The 20,905-nt window shown below is 41.2% G+C and overlaps 1 protein-coding gene across 3 annotated transcripts in view; it reads right to left on the reverse strand.

Annotated features, from left to right (window-relative positions):
• snx29 (sorting nexin 29) overlaps positions 1–20,905 on the reverse strand; it is a 113,928-nt gene that overhangs the window by 18,554 nt on the left and 74,469 nt on the right. For all 3 annotated transcript variants that reach the window (XR_006841969.1, XM_046376192.1, XM_046376191.1), the window contains exons 17-19: positions 19,940–19,995; positions 19,010–19,091; positions 227–367 (exon numbers count right to left, since the gene is read on the reverse strand). Coding sequence is in view for 2 of the 3 variants with exons in the window: in XM_046376192.1 (XP_046232148.1) it covers positions 227–367; positions 19,010–19,091; positions 19,940–19,995 (279 nt within the window). In the remaining variant the exon portion in view is untranslated. The remainder of the gene's footprint in view (positions 1–226; positions 368–19,009; positions 19,092–19,939; positions 19,996–20,905) is intronic.

Genomic DNA, 20,905 nt, shown 5'->3' on the forward strand with positions numbered 1-20,905 from the left:
GTGACCATGATTGGTGTAGGCATAGCAACAGCAGAGGGGGATAGGACAATCAGCACTGGAAACAGCAATAGATTTTCTTTTTCATTTTTTTTGTAAATTTGTCCATAATTATCAACAAGAGGTCAAACATTATACTTTAAGTAACACGACTCTACAGAAGCAGCTGACAGATAGACACAGTCACAAAGAGAAGCTGTCAAACAGGCCTTAGTTTGTTTTAGCTCACCTTGTTACCTATGGCTTTCTTGGGTGGGAAGTTGAAAGTGTCCACCTGTGGAAACTGGGTTCTCAGGTGGTTGTGGAGCTCCCTGAACTCAGTGTAACGACGGTACACGTTCCACTCGTTGTCCAGGATACGGATGTACACCTGAGGGCAAGTAACACTTATCATTAACATCATCATCATCTTCATGATAATCAGCAGCAGCGGCATGGCCTGTTTTCCACAAATCTGTGAACTCCTCAAATATTACTTAAACGCAACACTGTAGAGATGAGCTGAGTGCCTGGATGCTGAATTATTCCAGTAAACCAACACCAATAACACCCTGTTGTGTAATAATGTTACATAAATGTTAATATATTTGTCATTAAACCCTCACAGTGCCTCACGATATAGTAAATAAACAAGATGGGTGAAACAATGACCTCCTCTCATCCTTGCAAATGTGTATTTTCACTTCCATAATGTTACATGTAATAGAGAAAAAGTCTGTCTATAGGCATGACTGTGCTGCCACCATTTCCATGCTCCATTAGCTGCTTTATTCAGACTCACAAAAAACAGAGCGGAGAGAGGGAAAGATGAGCCTATTACAAGAAAGAGAAGGAGAAAAAAGAGCGGGAGATGGGTTCCATTTTCACAGTAGAAAACCGAAAAAAAAAACAGAAACAAAGAGAGAGCGAAACGGCTTTTGAGGATTCAATTTCCAAATGCCCAACCACAAAAAATACAGACTTAACTCAAGCATGAAAACAGAAATTGATTGAAAAATTGGACACATATACCTGGGCATAGTTCCCCACTGCCAGGCAAATATAATAAAGTACATAAAAAAGAAAGAATGTCAAAACATGTTCCCCTTCCAAGCACACGTAATCCTGAGAGTGTATGTGATTGCCTTTACCTTCATTGGCAAGAAAGAAATGACAAGAAAAAGTCAAGAAACAAGAATGGACTGGATGGACTGCAGTGTCACCCCAGCATGCCACAAGTGCGGCTGCTGAGTGAAAGGAGACTCTCAAAGCACCAGTGTACTCCAGCAAAAGAGCTTGTCGGTGGACAAAAATTGGACAATTTTCGAAAATCAATAAAAACAGCTGCAGAGGTGAAAAAGTAAGCACTTCTCTTCGAACATGCGCCACTGTGAATGGCCTTTCAGGACAGACTCTATGAAAATGTCATTATTACCACATTTAAACCATTATGATGTCTATCCAAAATTTCAAGCCATCCATCTAGTGGACACTGAGTTATTTCACTGGATAAGTGAAAAAAAGTCAGTGGATAAATTAATTACTTAGGATTTAACATCTTGGGAGCAGGAACGCTTGTAAAACAATTAATGGCAAATCCATTCAACGGTTTTTGAGATCTTTCAGTTAGGATTAAAGTAGTGGACTGACTGACACTTCCACCACATTGCTAGCGTGGCTAAAAGAAAAAGTAGCCACCATGCTACATATCATGATTGGAGAAAAATAAAGACATTTAGGTCTGTGACTGTCATTATTTGGCTTTAAGACACTTGAATGACACTTCACAAAAGGCATTTGATGTCATTTAACACCCTTTTCGGAAGTGCTGACAACAAACTCTTAACACATTTTGTGTTCATGTCAAACTCAAAGACATTCTGACAAAAGGAACATGATAGCAGCTTTGTTTTGAGGGGACTGTTCCTTTACTCAGAGAGCTTTTGTCTCCGTGTGCAGTCGAGGTTACATGGCAAACATGAAAAAATGTGACATTTCGGAGAGCCATTAAGGGGAGACTGACAGCTGAAGCTTCGTTAGCTGTCCAAAATGTCTCGTTGTTAATATTTCAGCATCAGTGACAGACATGTCTAGACATCATTAATGTTATAACAAGATATCAGAAAATGATGCTTCAGTGTGGTTGAATAAATGATCTAAAAGCATGTGCCATTATTTAAATGGTATCTACTGACATTAGTGGGAGGTGAGAAAGAATACCATGATGTTTTTTTTTATTAATCCTGTGCTTCCTGTGCTCTCTGTGTCTTTATCAATTAATGCTGATCTTTATCTACAGTAAAATCACAGAACAGTAGAACACAGCAGAGGGTCATTTGATTTTTATTCAGTGGTGCAAACACAGACAAAAGAAATCAGCTTCTTTACTTTGAAAGAACAACCAATGGTGGAGACAGACTGTTGTTGTCATAGTGACAAAGCCCTGATGTACAGTAAGTTGTCTGAAGAGCAGCTGCACCAAAGGAAAGACCTGAATCCCGTAAATGACAGTGGTGGTTGACAAGATGGGAGCGGACAAGGCCGCTAATGGACTGAAGACTTGTCATCTCAGCACTTTGTGTCCGACCTACAGAAGCACATCTAAGTTTCTACCAACTTCTTTTTTTGCAAGTTAAGAGAAGGACTGACTTGGTGTGGTGTGGTGTGGTGTGGTGTGGTCTGGCTGTGTGTGTGTGTGTGTATTATGCCTTCTTCTAGGTTCTTCTAAAGCTGGATAAACTGGGCCACCATGCCTTATTCAGGACGAATCACAGCTTCTTGTATATTATTTTGGAGCTCTGTGCATGAAGCTATTTCAAGCACCAAGATAAAAAAGAAAATTTCAGCCTTTGATAAATGACTACAAATTAAGAAAATCAATCAGTAGCACACTCTGAGCCTGGAATTTACAGGTAGTAGAAACTGGTCAAAAGCAAATGCAATCGCTTGCCTCGGCCACTGAAAACAGGTCGTGTCAGGGTGAAAGTGAAGGCCACACTGAACAATTACTGGAGCATTAAGTTGAGGGCCACACATTCCATGATTCTATACACTAATGTTAGACTGTGAAGGTTCTGTGCTTTTCTATATTCTATATGATGAACTGAAATATCCTGCAGAACTTAAACACATGAGAGCTGTATGAACAAAGATGTGGTGATAGAGTCAATCACAGTGTCTGTAGTTTGTCAGACATCAAATGGCAGCACATATATGACAGCATTAGCACAGCAAGCTTAATCCAATCTACACTGTCTCACTGACATCCTTATTTATGGGAACACATTAGCGTCTGCACACACCAGCTCCCTGCTCATGACTAATCACAAATAGTCTTTCGTTATCTCTGACAAAAATCTTGGCAAGATCCAAACTTCAGCATCCTTGAATATCTGAGGAACGGCGCTTTCATATCTGGAATAAAAGCTGTCTTCAGATGAGCACGGGGCCTCTAATCATGGTTCAGAGGGACCTTGTGGAAAAGGGCTGATGGGTTTTGGCTGTTGTTGAAAGCTCGTCTGCAATGGACACAGTCCTATTGTCGGTATTTAAATGGATTATGAGAATATCTGAGAAAGCATAATAATACGTGTGATGATCATATAACCTCAATGAGTCGGCACCAAAAGCAAAATCCACCTTTGGTTAGTAAAGTATCAGCAATTTATGATGCAGAGAAGATTTCTTTTAACAGTGAAGAGTTGTAATTCACCTCTTCAGTACAAAATTGACTCACCTACTTCAGGTGTGAGCTCAACACATTCAGCTTTAGGCCATACTGTAGCAAAGTGAAAGGTCAAGAAAAAGAAAATGTGCTGCTCCTTCAAAAGACTACATCTTCTGACACAGTAATCGCATTGTAGTTTTCTCAGCTGAGACTAATGGAGGTGCAAGAGGTTGTCTCTGCCTCTTGCACAATGGATTTCTCGCCCTGTGATACGTAACACTGATGCAGGAAAAAGAGTTTAGAAACAAGTTGTCACTATCTTGAGTCTGGGCAGTAATCCACAGAATACAGAGTACAAAGATCCAGCTGGACAGTAAGGGGGGATGTGACTGAAGTGTGGCCTATAAGTTCCAATGCTGAAGTATGCAAATAAATAAATAAATAAAATCAAACCTTTTAGTGAACTGTAAGCAGACTTTTTTTCTTGGTGATTTCAGGATGATCTCAAACTCCATGTTCACTCAGATTACGATTTTATCATTTCAACTAAGTGTTGTTCCTGCTGTGGGGAAAGGCAGTCTGTCTACATGTGACTCATACAACAAGTCTGAGCCACAAGACAAAATTCTGAGAACAAACTTTTAAATGTGTCTGTTAACATCAAACCTGTTCTCAAATGAGGCCCAATTACCCTTTCGAACTTGAAACTTTAACACAAAATGTCAACAAATAAGCACTTTTAAAGTTTTCCAACCACTAGAAAAAAAAAATCTTGTTAATAAGAAAACAGAACTGTCATTACAGAAACCAAATACATTTTCTTCGTTCTCAGTTATGTCTAGAAACATTAACACTTTTCTTAGACATTCACTTGAGTGAGTTGGACTAATTTCTTTAGACTAGCCATGACATTTAAAACCAGGAACAGATCAAAATATACGTACAAAGAAACATCAAAGACTGCAGAAAAGACTGAAGAAGTAAAACGAACAAAAGACATCAAATGAACATGAAAATAAGTCCCTCTGTCGTGAAAATCAGCGAATCATATGTATGTTATCTTTTGTCATATCCTTCCAGTGAGTGTCCAGTGACCACCTCTGTCAGATGACATTACACCACAGCAACTGCAAGGGTCCTCATAGGTCTTCATACACACATCCACAATGATGCATGATTCAAAGTAACTAACTGCATGTGTGAAAACTTTCCAGCGCCTGGCAGAAACCCAGACGAAGCTGAGTATGATCTCATCCAGGCTAACAGACACAGCACGACAGAGTACCTGCATACTGTGAAACCACTTCAGAAAACAAAAATCTGAACCAGAAAGTCTGTGAACGGATAATTGAAGCCTTTTCTTTGCATGACATTCAACTGGATCTTTAGCCTGAGGGTATTCCAAGAAGCAGGTGGAATTAGGAGTATGAGTGAGCCACAGCTCAGAAATGTGGAGAGAGCAGATGATAATGATGTCTTTCTCCCTGCTGTATCTCTCAGAGAAGACCCTGCTCTGTTGTTCTCCCATCTGACAGACAGGCTAACTGCAGGAGTTCCGACTGTGCTAACTGTGTGCAAACCCATTTCCAGCACCACAGGAGAGCCACACTTGGAGCCCTCTTGCTCACCTCACAGCTGGAAGACTATGAAAGGCACAGCCGTAAGATGGCTGACATCGTCTCTGACTGGTGTGCTTTATCACGAAACTGACTGGTGTTAGAGAGTACCTGATGTGTTCTACATTAACATATACTAAAAAGAGCTATCACCAGTTTAACAGAAATCATCAAAATGGCATTTGTTTCTGATCTGTTTCATCGTGTTCCAGTTGACTCAAAATAAACCGAACACTGGTTGAAGGTGTTGATCAGACCAGAAGCAGGAGAAGATTAAAGAAACAAATTTGTAGTTTTATCATAGTAAGGCTATGATTTGAAAAGATGAAACAATAATTAAAAAGAGGAAAGCTATGGAGGCAGAGAGAGAGAGAGACATAAGAGGTCGTCTTTAGAAGGTGGTGTGTGTTTGTATTTTTAGTGAGTGAAGGAAAATGAGTGAGAAAAACAAAAGAGAGTGAGCCAAGGCAAACCAAGGCAAAGCCAGCAGAGCCTGGTGTCATCCCCCTACCTCATCGCAGATCACTGTGGGACAAAACATTTGCCCAATTAGGCAGAAAATAGAATCCATTTGGAGGTTTGGAGAGCGGGGATGGTAGAAGAGAACCACAGGAAAGGAAAGACATGACTGTATGTGGGTAAGCCTCAGTCCAGGCAGACAGAGTACGTTGTTGGGGGGGGGGGCACTGCACTTCATGTAATTAAACAAGTAGTTTAACTACATTCAGCTTGTAGATTGCTGGCAGTTCAAGTATAAAGTATACAGATTCATGAAGTAGTGGTTAACTAAGAGAGTAGTCCTGCTTTTTACAGTATCGTCAGCTGGGCTCTGATTTCTGCAAGGCAGGTGTGACTGATGCACACAAAACCAGAGCTGACATCCCCTACACTTTGCCATATACTCTGGTATTTTATTTTATGTTTGATGGTTTTATGTACGACCTGTGAACAAGTAGAAACTTTTTGCAATAAACTCAACTGAGTGACATTGTTTTGTTGGTATGTGACTTTTTGGATTATATTTTGTTATAATTTTGGATGGCTGTACATTTGAATAGCAGTCAGTTTGTGTGTGTGTGTGTGATGTGACCTATTTTTCAGCGCAGCTTTCAGCCAAACTAGATTTCTGTCCAGGGTTACGTTATTGGAGTTCACTATCTTTCACTCTGGAGTCATCAGCATCTGGCAAAGCTATGCTTTCACAGAAGGTTTCCCCACGCTGACAACCACTGTATGGATTTGTATGAAATTTGGTTCAGAGGTTCAGGTTGCCAAGAGGATGAATTGTAATAACTTTGATAATGCTCTGACAACTACAGTCATCATCAGGTCAGAATTTCAGTTTGTCCATTCATAACCAAATAGCTTTTTAACTAACTTCCATTATCAGCTGAACTTTGTGCTAGTTAGCAAGCTAACCCCTGTAAATTGAGTGGGTGACTATTATACCTGCTAAACATGAGCATGTTAGCCTGCTATATCTGAGAATAACCAGTGAAGTGGCAGCACTATTGTACTCTTGATCTTGGTTGGGAATAATCAGCAGTAAAGACAAAACAGAAAAATCACAGGAACAAAATTACTTATCATATACCGACAATTTTACAAATGACTGCAGAAACAGTCCAAGACAGGGCAGCTGGTGGATGGGGTTTGGGCAGCTGACTGACACATAAGTTCATGTGAGGTCAGGGACGTCTGTTGCATGTCGTTCCTCACCTCTCCCTGCACTGCAGATGTACTAAAGGCATTAAAATCATAAACATAAGAAATCAAAACATGATGAAAATAACAGAGAATGCATGACGGTGATCAAAAAGAAACAGATTTCAAAAGGAAAAAGAGAAACCCGAAAATTAGGCAAACTGAGAAATATCTAGAAAAAGAGAAGAAGAAACAGAGAAAGAAAAATAGGCATAGGGACAAACTGCCAAAGACAAAAAAAAAGAAAAACAAAAAGAGAGAGAGGGTGATTACTACCTTAACTGCAATAAGGATGTTTATTTTAGAGCTCTGCTGCTCCTGACATCCTACAGAATTAGACACTATGAAGGCAAGAGCCAGTGCATGCAGGAGGAGAAAGAGGAGGGAGGTGGCAGAATGTCGTTGGGAGGGTAAAGAGGAGGAGGACGAACTAAAGACGTCCAAGGCAAGACAGGAGCTAACTACAGTTGAAGCAGTAAAGAAATACAAGAAAAACAGGTCAAACGGCAAGAAAAGGCAAAGTGAAAAGAGGGAGAAAATGGAGTCATGGGGATGGAAAATAAGACAAGCATTCTTTTGCTTAAGTGTACTTGTTTTTAAATTAGATGAATGATTAAAAGGGGAAGTTAATGACTGATTGAGTGACTGAATGAAATCAACAAGCAAAACAGATTCTAGCATCAGTGTGCCAGCGTGATGAGGCAATGGATGGCACTCGAACCGGAATAAACCAAGCGTCATTGTTCTGTTAAGTGAAAGGGGATGAAAGCTACAGAGCTGCTACACCGAACACCGAAAGACTACTGTGTCCTTTTCATTAACTTGATTCATGGATTCAGTGGTGCTGCAGAGAATACAACACACTTCATATGATGAACCACACCTTTTCACTGGTTGAAGACCCCCACCACACACACACAAACACACACACACACACACACGCCCCAATCCCCTGTCTTAGGTCGCTGTTGTATGTATAGCTACTCCCTGTCTAGCAATAAAAACTGAGATATTTATTTTGGCAGATAAAATAAAGGCATTCACCTTTAATATGTCCTACACCCCCTGTCTCTGCTCGAGGGAGTTTGCTGGAGGTTTATGAGGGAGATGTGAGCTCTTAAATGCAGAGGGTAGAGAAGGCCTTCCCTCAGATCCACAGCACCAAATACCGTTGATTTCATCTCCATTAAGAAAATGTATGTAGAGGTTAATGGCATGTAAGGGTCTACACCTAAGTACTGTAAACTGACTAAGGGACACAAAGAAACACATTTTCATGATATGTGATTCAACAAGTCTCCTGTGTATTGTGAAAATATATTGATCTTGTGTTGCTTCCCTTAGTCTGTAAAATCTAAAAGAACAAGCAGCTGGTGCACATTGGTACTTTAAAAATGAAAGATTTTGTTAAAATTTAAGTTTTGTTTTTTTTTGGTCTAATATGACCTGTGTTTGTAACTGGGATTAAGTAACTTCTGAGTTGACATCCTTTCCCATGAAATGCTTGCATTATTTATTTACCTGCATTATTTACTGATTTATTTAGCTGTTTGCATTCTGATAATGCTGCAGATGTGTGTGCAGTCTCTTACATAGCACACTACTGGCTGGCAAAAGAAGACAAATATTATCATAACGTACAGGCAAAACAGCAAATCATCTCTACCACATGTTCCAAAATCATAACAGCACAACACATAAACTGCATTTAAATTTGTATCCACTGGGCAGCAATGAAAACAAGTCGTGAACTATAATTATCACCTTTAATTTTGATATGGTGACTGTGGTAACAGACAGATGTCTGTTTACATATCCGGCAAAAGTGGTGGAAAACACTCATTTGGAGTTGTGTTACCGAGCACTTGATGAATGTAAGGATCAGCATTTACTTATAGTTCTCCAATTTGCCTGTTTACCTTTCGGTGGTGGACAGCTAGTGTACAGTGCGTTCAGTTTTATTGCTGAAAACAACTGCATACTGTGGCTGAAAATGGCAAGATGAGAGTGATGAGAGGACACCAAAACATTAAATCTGTGGGTTAGAAAACAAAAATGCTGAGCGGAAAGTCGCTTTAAAGCCCCTGAGAGCTGAGAAGACCTGCGGAGTTGAGTGATGGTTTCGTCACTATGAGCAATCCGTTTTGCATTCAAGCAGTCGTGTGATCCATTATTACTGTAAAATTATAGTAGCCTTAAATAAACATGAGCCAAGATCTAAAGAAGTCAAGTCCTCTGTGAGCCAACGACCAAAAAAAGATTCAAAGGATGAAGACTGCAGTGCAATCCAGTGACCACTTTGAAAAAGTGTTTACGAGACGATAAATTACCGCAAAGATGAAGCCAGATTAATGAAGATTATTTTGTCTGTCAACATGTCAACTTACAGTGGCACCTCATGTTGAACTGCCCTCACCACAGTCAGTAGCACAGACAAGGTCTGTCAACAAGTCTGAGCACTGGTCCCAAATGTCAGAAGCTTATTGAACATGTTGGACAGACTGTCAGGTTGCAGTTTCTTCCTTACAGTTATAATGTTGAATACTGGACAGAGCTCTGATGTCACAGTGAAGTTGACCTTTTGAATGTAAAATGTATGTTTCTGTGAGATTCGTCATAATTAGCTTGTGAATTCTTGAGTTACGGTTAAAAGCGTGTGGGGCCTCCGTCCATCACCATCACCCGGCGCAGCTCTCTATTTTGTCCAAGCTTTCATCTTTTCTTCCTCATACAGAACTGCCATCAATACGCTAGACAGTGTAAGCTTTTTTTTATCACCTGAGGACTTGGCACAGGTTCTATAAGACCGGTGGGTGATACCAGATATGAGAGCTCAACGTCTAAGTTAGAGGCTACCTTGGAAAAACTATCAGCCAGGGGAAACAGGACAAGCTCAGCTCTTATCTCTGTCTATCACCACAATTGCCTCCTTTATTCTCTTCTCTTCATCTCCCACTTGGTTCTCCTGTCAGCTCCCTCCCACTCTTCCTCTTTGTGTGTCCTTCTTTAAACACTTGACTAAAAACTCAGTCACGCCAGGAGACTCTTTCTCTCTCCCCTCTTTCATGTGAATGAAAGAGTCACTAACAAGTCCTGAAAATTGGCTTTCAGCGTAGTAAGGAAGCCAGGGAGCAAATGATTGAGGGTGAGGGTGGGGAGTGGAGGATGTGGAGCAATGCGGACCTGAATGAGACTGAAAGAAAGAGGGGAGGGGAAAGCAGAGTGAAGAAGAAAATGAAGCATGAGAGGGAGAGGCAGACGATTAAGAGACACAAACAAAATGAGTAAATATAAATTGAGAGTAACAAGGGAGAGGGAGCAGAGAGCAGAGGGGAGTAGAAGGGGGAAGGGAAGCAGACTGACAAATTATGTTCCGGCCCAAGATTTAATCAGATGTCTTGAGGCTAAAGCAGATATCTTCACATTCCCACCTGACTCCATCGAAGGGGCAACGGCGTCACCAGCCCACCTCTCACATCCCATTTCCAGCTGCTAACAACACACCTTTGAAGTTTCTATTAGAGGGCAGCTCACTGACTAAGTGACGCTGCAGGACTTCACATCCGCTCTGACTGCCGGGTGCTTGTACAGAGACCACACAGCTCAGTGTTTCCTTCTTATGCTGAGCAGGATTCAAATCCAGATCATGTAGATAGGGGGGACAAAAAGATGCAGTATGATGAAACCAACCGCAGCTCTTAAGGCTGCAGTGATGCCTCAAATAAACAGCGTTAAATCAGCCCCTTTGTGACAAAGTTTCGCTGTGAACGAAACAATAAAAGCGAGTGTATTGGTATCACATCATCATTCTTACATGAAACTTCCAAAGATCTACCTAATGCCTCTGAAGTGCACATTGTGGGGTTGTCCATAAACAGCTATGCATCTCATTGATTTGCCACTGAGCAAGGCACTGACCCACAACCTTACCCGCTGTGAAACGCTCTGTATAAGAGCACTGACTTAAGGGCCTAAAATGGAAATGTGAAGTAAATTATGCTGATGCTTGGAGATGATGCGGAGCCTGTGCTCCAAGTGCGGGGTTGTAAAAGCAGAATCCGTGCCTTCCTGAGGGTGTGTTATCAATGAGTGATGGAAGCAAGACCAAGGCAACTATTGTAATTATCATCATCATCACTGTAAAACATTCATCATTACCATCATCAACATAATAGTTATCTCCTTCTGTCACCAACCAGCCATTATCATAACCATAATCACTTACATGCACGTCCACATACACTCACATTCCTTTACGTGCATGACAACACACACACACAAATGTGCACAAGATCATCAGCATTACAAGCAATAAAAAAAAAACAGAACAGCTGTCTCTGAATGTAACGCAGGGCTGCACACACCGCTACACGCTCGTACTCAAAGTTCACATCAATACATGTGGAACCATTATCTCACCACCATGCAGTCTGAGCCTCTGGCTAATCAGAGCGACTCACACTGAGCAGGCCTGGATGTAAAGTTTGCCGCCTCAGAGTCTCCCAGGCTCATCCAGCTACACTCAATGGCTGATATAAAAATGAAAGGTGCTAACACATTTCCCACACTGCACTTCTCTGGGGAATTGCAGACTATTGCAGGCATAGGTGCACACTTCTGAAAGAGTGTCAGCCAGGACGTCTCAATTATTCATTGAGTGGCTGATTTATGTGGTTTCATAGGGTGCATATTAAAGGCTTTGGGAGGCACAGGGAGAAGGAAAATGGTTTATGTAACTGCTATTAATTGGGACCCTCTATCACTCTCAGAGCACACAAACAGCTACTGTTAAACGTACTGTGCTATGCATGAAAACGAGCACTTGCAGAAAACCTAATGCAAAGGTATTTTTGAAAAATTCAGAGGACACCTGTGCTTTTGACCCACAGTATCTCTTGAACCTCAAAGCAGTTCTATAGAAATACTGTGAAGGACAGAGAGAAAAAGAATGAGAACGAGAAAAGTAACAGTGGACATTATACATTTTGCAGTGAGCCTCTGACCGTGTGGAAATTCTCGGCTCAGCTTTTTGCTGATCAAAGAGAACTGCTCATCTGGAATATATGCACATATATTTAACAAATGTATATGTAAAACAGCCAGTGAGCTGTGGATCAGTGATTCTCAACATTGATATATTTGTACATATTTTAATATACATACTCTTTATTCACACTGCATTCCACTGGTGCTTAGTGTTAGATTGTGTGTGTGTGTGTGTGTCCACATGGTTGAACGCACAAGTGCGCTCACATTCGACCAAATCATTTTTTTGGTCCATGCAGATTTTATCCACCCATCCCGATAAAAAAGCCAAAAAAAAAAAAGTGTCTTTGTCTCATCAGGGAAGTGGTGTGAAATTAAAACAGTGATTCATTGTTGTTGTCAAACTGCTGTTGAAGAATGAGGGTCCCACACACATTCTGCCCTGGAGCTCATCATCGGGAGCAACAGCAGCCTCCCAACCAGTCTATGAATGGAAGATGACTGGAAGGAGATTGACAAAAGAGTGGGAGAGAGGGCAAAGGAGACCGAGGGTGTAAAAAGACAAAGACAAGACTGAATGGGTAAAAAAACAGAACAAGAGGCAGATAACAAAGCAAAAGAAGAGCAAAGGAGGAGGAGGAGAGGTAGAGGGATGGATGATGATGATGATGATGATGATGAGGGGGCCAAATCCTTAAAAGTCACAGTAAACACAGTGACTTTACTGGGCCTGAACTCTTAAATAGCAGACAGATAAAGACGAATCATCTGTGCTTACACGTTGTTTGGGCATTTTAGAAATTGTTAGAAGTTGCAAAAGGTGACAGGAACTTTCTGGCATCTTAGCAGTGTGAATGAGCGTGCATTTAGAGGAGCAACATGTCTGCTAATCATGTCTTTTAAAGCTCCAATACCTGCTGATTTCCTTCTTTTGGTGTAAACTGAGGTGTGAGGATGTTTCCGGGTGTGCTTTGGTTAGCAATGCCCTAAATTCCGCCACCATCACTCACACTACATGCCACTTGTGAAATTATTCAGGAGCCCAATCAACAACTACAGATAAGTCAACAAGTAATCACAATTATGTCTCTCACTTCTTTGTTAGCAAACAAAACTCTATCATAGCCCGACAGTGTCAGCTGCTATACAAAGAGTATATCCCACCCGCTGCTGCCAGCACCACAGGTATGACACCTAGTAATCAACAACCTAAAAGCTCCCATCAGACAGCAGCAAGTTTCCCAGCAGGAATACCCCAGAGTGTCTGACAAGAGAAATGTAAAATACCCTGAGTCAAATAGCTTGAGTCAGAGAGCTTTTATGTTGTGTTGCATACGAGCATGAGATGAACTTCAGTGACTAATCCAGAACTAAAACTCACCGGTTTCAACACTGTCACATGGGGGTGGGGGGGCAGGGTCATTAATGAAAGATACGCTGAAAAATGTTTGACCTTTTCAATGACAAAGATGAAACATTGATGAGCTAAGAACACATCTTTGTTCATTAAAAACTATGACAAAATGTGTGTTTTGTTTTCATTGACAAGATGAGTTGAGAATAAAATGTTCAGTGATGGACAGTCTGACATTCAGAAAACGCATGATATTCTCTCCCAATTGTGCATCCAGTCTGTCTGTCAAACTGTAAACAATGAATCCAACCCGAAGGCGCGTTGATGGCGACAAGACGATGGCTTCAATGCAAAAAGGGTTTGGTCAAAAAAAAAAAAAAAAAAAAAGGACACACTTTTATCAATAATTTGGCAGAAGAGAAAACATAATGCACTGTAGTAAAGTTGGAAGAATAAACCTAAAATTTAGAGACACTTGAAGGTTCATTAATGCCTTGGTTATGCTCACTAATTGCAACTATTAATATTATAACATATAAATGTGCTTTCTGGGCAGTCAGCTATGCCAACTTGTGGCAAATTTGCTACCAGGTCTCTGACTTAGCTTGACTTGAGGCCAGCTGGGTTAATGTGATCGTGAACATCAGTTCGCTAGCTTCGAAGCTGAGGTGTGAAACATGCAGGGCTTGACAAATACGGTTCAGGGCAGGTAAAGACAAGGTATTAACCTTTGTTGCCTACTGCTAAAGGCCAAACATATAAGGGAAAAACCTGTTGACTTTCCAAACCCCGATGTGCTCAAATGTGCATCATGTGGTGCTGTCGCAACCTTTGTAGCATGCAAGTTTTATTAATATTTACTTATAAATTTGGAAAAGTATTATTGTTGAGTTATTGCTGATTAAACCCATAGAAACAACTAAAATGTAACTAAAACTAACAAGCATTTTGGTCAAAAGACAAACACTAAGACTTAATCTAAAACAGTTGCCAAAATTAACACTGCCTTGGGGAAGATTACGGAATGCGCCACACAGTACGTCAAAGTATGGTAGTCTGGACATGCCAATCGAGGGAGTTAATGTTATATCAGTGTTTGTTCTGGCGCAGTAGATTCTGTGATGTATCAGAGTCCACAGAATACATCATTTGGGAACCGTGAATGTCTGTACTAAACCATCCAATAAAGAACTCCTCATCAAAGCGGAGTCGACGGAGGTTGCCATACCTACATCCAAATATTTTTGTCTCTTATCTCTCTTTCCCAAAGTGCTCATTTTTTTCTGTATATGAGTTTTAGCTGACTGCCTTATTGTGCAGACAACTCCACACATCCACAGATCCTGATAACATAAAACCAGCCAGCACCTCATTTACTGGGAAATGAAAAGAACTCCTCATCAGCGTCTGACTGATGCTCTTTTCACAGTACAATGCCAGGCTAAAATACACAGGTGATGAAAACACGGACTCTACTACTACACCAAATGACTCCTTGTGTTCGTTGACGGCGTGCAAACGATTCCTCCGTCCTTCCTCTCGTGATAGCCTCTGTTGTTGGTTCTGAGAGGGAGGGAGACACTGATTTGCTGTGACCGGTATAATTCTCTCATTATGGGTTGAGAAGGGGAAAAGAGGCACAGTGAGGGACAGAGCAATGGAGGGATGAAGGCCCAAAGGCACGGTGTGCTACAAAGAGCAAAACCCGACTGATAATGGAGCAAATCCATCAGTCTCTCTCTCTCCATCTCTGTCTGTCTCTCGTCATCCATCCACGGGCCTTACTGAGCATTAGATGGAAATCATTTCAGAAAGCTTGGAGAGAAAAGTGGCTCTGAGCAAATGCAAAAAGAGAAAATGGACTACAAGCAGTTTCAGCGCTGCCATAATGCCATGCAATCTGGCAGAGAGGGAGATGGAAAGAGAGGTCGATAAAGAAGGACAGAGTGAACGGAGGGAGAGAGAAGAAAGCAAAGAAGCAAACATTCAGGGGTGCAGTGTGAGAGGTGGTGGTTAGATCAGTATGTATTCCTCTCTGGGTGAGTTTAGCTGCAGCGTAGAGCTTTTACTGTGCTTATTTTCAACCACAAGGTTGCTGTGACCTAACTTAGGCTCCGACTTCTGAAATCCCATTCAATCCTCCGAGCCTCCCAAAAAAAAACTCTAGCTTCAGCTATGGCTCATTGATCTCATCATTGGTTCAATTTCATAAGCATATGCATGTGTGTGCAAGTGCGAAAATGAGAAAAATACTGAGACAGAAAGCATATGCACCCGCTTGAGGGTATTTTAAAGAGACCCCTGTCTCCTCTCTCACGATGCTCTCAGTTGGCTCGGTGTTCAATCACCACAACAACTTCACCTTAACAACAATGACTGCGGTAACCTCAGCCATCCATTAGCCTGTCTAAGAACAAAAGCCGTTTCCATAGGGAGCCATTAGACGAATATAGCTCTGGGAAGGGAAGTATCCAATACACCAGATGGGCCGCGCTTTATACCAGCTCCAGGGCTGGACAGCAGTCTCACACAGACTGTTATTGAGAAGGAGAAATTAGGCTAATTTGGTGCAACGCATGGAAAATGTTCAGGTTCCATGCTGGACTTGATCCATTAATGTGGAACTGCAGGTGGACACTGATTATTGCACAGAGCATGGAAAATGTCTGCATATTCCAATGTGTTTTATATATTTTTAAACTACTGCAACTATTGTCATACTTAATTCATTTGAAAAGTGTGGGACTCTTAAGGAAAGCATTATATATCAACCCTCAAGAAATCAGCGATTTCTTTTATTGTGAGTTGATAGGATTAACCCCAGCTTGTGTCTCTTGGGGACTACCATCATTGCACATTTGAGTCACAGAGTTAAAGTCACAGTTCACCCAAAATGAAAAATACAGATTTTCACACTTACTTGTTGTGCTATTTATTCGTCTAGAGTGTTCCAGTGCGAGGTTCTGAGTTTTGGACTTACTGGCTGTAAAGATGTCTGCCTGCAAATGGAACGAGTTGGCACTTGGTGGTGCCCAAAGCATCAAAATTTGAAAAATCTCTTTCCTGAAATGATGACCCAGTTACTTAAGATAATCCACAGAGCCTGTTGTGAGCATGTTTCATGTAGGAACTATTTTCTTTCTACTGAACTACACAGACACAGCGAACATAACAAGCAAACTGCCATCTAGTTTCATGATATTTGAGAGAAGCAAACACTGCCAGGGCCAATATCGCTAAAACTCAACAACTCACACCAAAGCAATCTAGATGGATAAATAGAACGACAGATAAGAGAAAAAAAATGCGGTTTTTATTTTAGGGTGAACTGTCCCTTTATGGGGGCAAAAGAAATATTGTTGTGCTTTTTTATCCGTCTGGATGGTTTCTTAGCTCAGGGAGCAGAAAACGCCACTGTAAAACTAAATATTAAAATAATCATGTTATTTTGCACTGGACTGAAACATCTTTATGTGAAGGAGGAGATATAGAATTACTGACTGGAATCTTCTTTTGGGTCAGGAAATAAGTGTGCACAACGCTGTAAAAATGTTATTTATCACAAAGCAAGTGAAATACTCTTAGATTCAGATAGTTAGAGGAGTCTTTGAAGATTGTGCAAATACCTTCAAAACTTGTTACATTATCAAAGATGGGAGGGTATTAACTTATCAGAAAATCAGATGCATATCTCAACCCAAACGTAATGCGAATACATGAGAGGCACAAACTGGAGTTGTTTGGCGATATGCAGTGATAGTGCCACATCATTCTGTAATGAATCCCCCCAAACCCATGCTTTTAATGCAGCACCATTATCATGCACTCACCTTTAAGCTCTGCTGCATAAATAAGCTGCTAAGTTGCATGGAAAAAGTCACTTTCCCAACACTGCGCTGCAATTTAAAAGTGAGCTTTCAACGTGAGTGTTTTACCATCGCCAATGGCAGAAACAAAAGACCACACCTAAATCATTTTCCTCACATGCTGAGAAATGGACAGACACTTTTATCTGTCTGGCTTTTCCATAAAAAACACTGACCCAAAGACTCCGTGTGGGTCTGCAGAGAATAAGTGAAAGGAACAAGAGGAATTAAAACAATGCATCTCATTTGCCATTGTCATACTTGTGCATCTTGTGCTGGATGGAGGTAATATGAAAAGGTGTCAGAGAGCTCCCAGCTCAAGGCCCCAGTTGTGAATTTACATCTACTATGAATAAGTTGAGCCAGGATGAGCTTGGTGGCCAGCCAGTACTGACTATCAGTTAGAGCTAAGGACATGTCAACTGTCTCTTCCTGTCCCATATGGTTTCCCCTGACTAACATTACAGCAATTCCTCCTGGTATACAGAACACATAACAGCATAGTGTGTGTGTGTGAGTGTTGTTCTGACAGACAGGTACTTCTATATAGTATGAAGTGTCTAGTGTAACTCTGCTTGCACATGTTTCTATGTATATCAGTGTGTCTACTTAGTAATGTGTGTCCTTTCTTGTGTCCATGTGTAACTTCATGTGTGTACTCCAAACCAGCAAACATTATATTTGTGTGTGTACCACTACGAACACGTGTGATTATTCGTGTGTATTCATTGTGACTCACTGTCACTATGTGTGTGTCTGTCTGTCTCGGGGGGGGGGGGGGGGGTGCAGTGAGAGAGGTGAGGAGCAACATCTTGTTAATGTGACAGACATGGTATAACAGTCACCGAGGGAATGAGCTGCCATTGTCTACTTTGCTCGAAAACTTGACAGATACAATAAAAAGCAGCAGTTTGGTCTGTTAAGCTGCTCTCGAGTTTAGTTCCCAACACACCTTACCTTAAGTGCACACAGCTCAGGAACCACTATTTTGGTTAAGTAGCTGAACTATAACTGGCGTAAATGCCAATGATTAGACTTGTTTACAAACTTAAGAGTGTAGTGGGAAATGCAGTGACTATTCTGGGATTGATTTAGGCCTTAAAAAGTTTTGGTGAGGTACCAATCAATGAAAGCAGACACACAGCTTGGAAGGTGGACAATACAAAGAAGCAACTGTTATTTAAAACTTCCTCTTGTGTGATAGAAAAGTTCAATAAAAAAGAAGCTGAAACATTTTGTTACATCTCTTTTCTAAGCCTAACACCTGATGATGGAGCAAGATGAAAGGAACACCAGAGTTACATTACACAATTCATCCAACAACCTGCATGGTAGACTCTCAAAACCACACGTCAAACAGATCAACGGATCGCCAACATCATTTGGATTTATCATCATGTCTGCACCAAATTTCACAGCAACCCATCAAATATTATTGAGATGGTTCAGTCCGGGCCAAAGTGGTGGGGTGACTCACAGACCAGCGGAACAACAGTGACGTCCTTTGAGCCACACTGCGGAGTGCGACAATGCTAACGAACATTAAGGACGAGTTATTAGTGCAACTGAATGTACAATCATTTCACAGCTTGCTTAATTGTTCCCTCACTCCCGACCTTTTAACCCCATCCCTCTATAGTTCAACACAAAACATTGATCACAAGAACCTCTCTCTACCCTTTTCTGTTTTCATCAGCCTCTTTAGTCTCCGTTTGGTGTTCCCTCATCTACTGAGAGCAGGTCATATGTTGGTGGAGCTATAAGTAATCTATGTGATGACAGCACTCGCTAGTATTGGTACGCTGCTATAGCAGACAGATATTGAAGCGGCTGAACGTACCTGATAGACGTGATACGCATTGGCAGCTCGGCCCTGCAGGAACACGGAGGGGATCCACACGTTGATGAGAGCGCGATGAGCCCTGAGTGACACAAACAAGAAACTGTCCTCAATACCATCATCATTATCATCATCATCATCATTATCACTGGCAGCAGCAACATCAACAGTGTGTCAGCACAATGCTTGGAAAGCTAATGCAAATTACAGCTCACTCTGGTAAAACACCTCGATATGATCAGAGAGTGAAACGAATGAATGCATGTGTTAAATCACAACAGTGTTTAAACTTGAGAAAGAATAACCCTAGAGAATTATTCTGGCATATTTGACAATGTAGCTCTCGCAAAATATTGAACAAAATAAACTAGTAGGAAGAAATCAATATAAAAAGAGGGAAGTTTGGAGAGGGAGTGAGAATCTTATGCCTGGCACAAAACGGTGCACAGTGTTGCTGCTAGTTTCCGACCAACGCGGCTGTCATTTTCACTCCCGGCCCCCACGCCGTGTAAGAAGCAAATGTATACTTGTGCCCATCTGTGTGCCTATGGGCGTGCTGATCTTAAAATTAGGTGTGGAAAGGAACAATGCTGGCACATTGCAACTGCAGCATTGACCAACAAAAACAGAATATAAAGTCAAAGGAGTGGTATATTTCCTAATACTTCAGCAGCACATTATTCAGATAATAAGATGTGCCTTGGCAGCTTCACAAAGCACGTACACTCTGCTTGTATTCCGCACACACAGTAATGTCACTACAGCACATACCAGGGGACATTTAAGCAGCAAAACAAGAAGATGACAGGACAGAGGAAACTCTCCAAAGGAAACACAATTCAACTTTTGGCTTTTGCAATAAAATATTTTCAGACAGCTCCGATGCATATGATAAAATGATAACAATAATATAAAGAGAAATATTCTTACGTCTCAAAATCTGACAGGCTGGGATCGTCTGATGTCTGACTTAAATCACCTGGAACCTGTGAAAAAAGGATTGGGGGGATTGATGAGTAAGACAGAAATAAATAGACATTCATTACCCATACAGTACAAACATATACATGAATATGCCATACACATACAACCACTTGCATATCGTACAAAACGGAAGTGATGCCCAACAAGGGGTACTTCTGCTCCAGGGGATACTTCTGCAGCTGCCAGGACAGCACATTTTTTTCACATATATGTGCTAAGGAAGAAAACATAGCCAAATAGGATTACAAATGAGTGTAATGCTGAACCTCAATAAATTTACTGTCATAATGACATGAAAGCTGCAAGAACATCCCATTAACAGTTAACAAAAATACTGTGTGAACAGCTGAAAAAGTAAACTAACTAACTGAAATAAGCTAACTGAATAAGACTAACTGAATAAGAAAGAACTGAAAAAGCTATAAGTAGGTTGGAAACCACAGCAATATGCAACATACGCTTTATATCTCACATCTTTTCATCTGAAATGCCTCTCGATGAACATGTTCGTTTGTGTGTGATGCTGTTACTGTTGATGAGTGTCCTCAGTTTGCAGTGGTTATCCTAATCTGACACTCTCTATGCATTTGTATCTGTCAGCTTCTCTGCTCTCCCGGAGAGACCTGGCCTCTCAAAACAAGCCTCTTCAGTGGAGTCTCCAGCCTCCAGGCTTTGATCAAACTCTCCAAGAGTCACACACAAACAAAGCCCACACACCATGAAAGAAGAAGATGAGAGTGAGGAAGGGGAAGGGATGGTGAGGTATAGATGCGGGGAGAAAGTTACCCGGGTTGGTCAGCTGCAGCAGCTGGAAGCATGCAGCAATCGGGAGCCAGACACACACATATGCTCACACACACACAGTGAGTGGCCCAGCAGTGCAGGACTGAAGCTGGGGGATAAGAGGTCCTA

Source organism: Scatophagus argus, chromosome 21 (assembly GCF_020382885.2).
Source record: "Scatophagus argus isolate fScaArg1 chromosome 21, fScaArg1.pri, whole genome shotgun sequence".
Lineage (NCBI taxonomy): Eukaryota > Metazoa > Chordata > Actinopteri > Scatophagidae > Scatophagus > Scatophagus argus.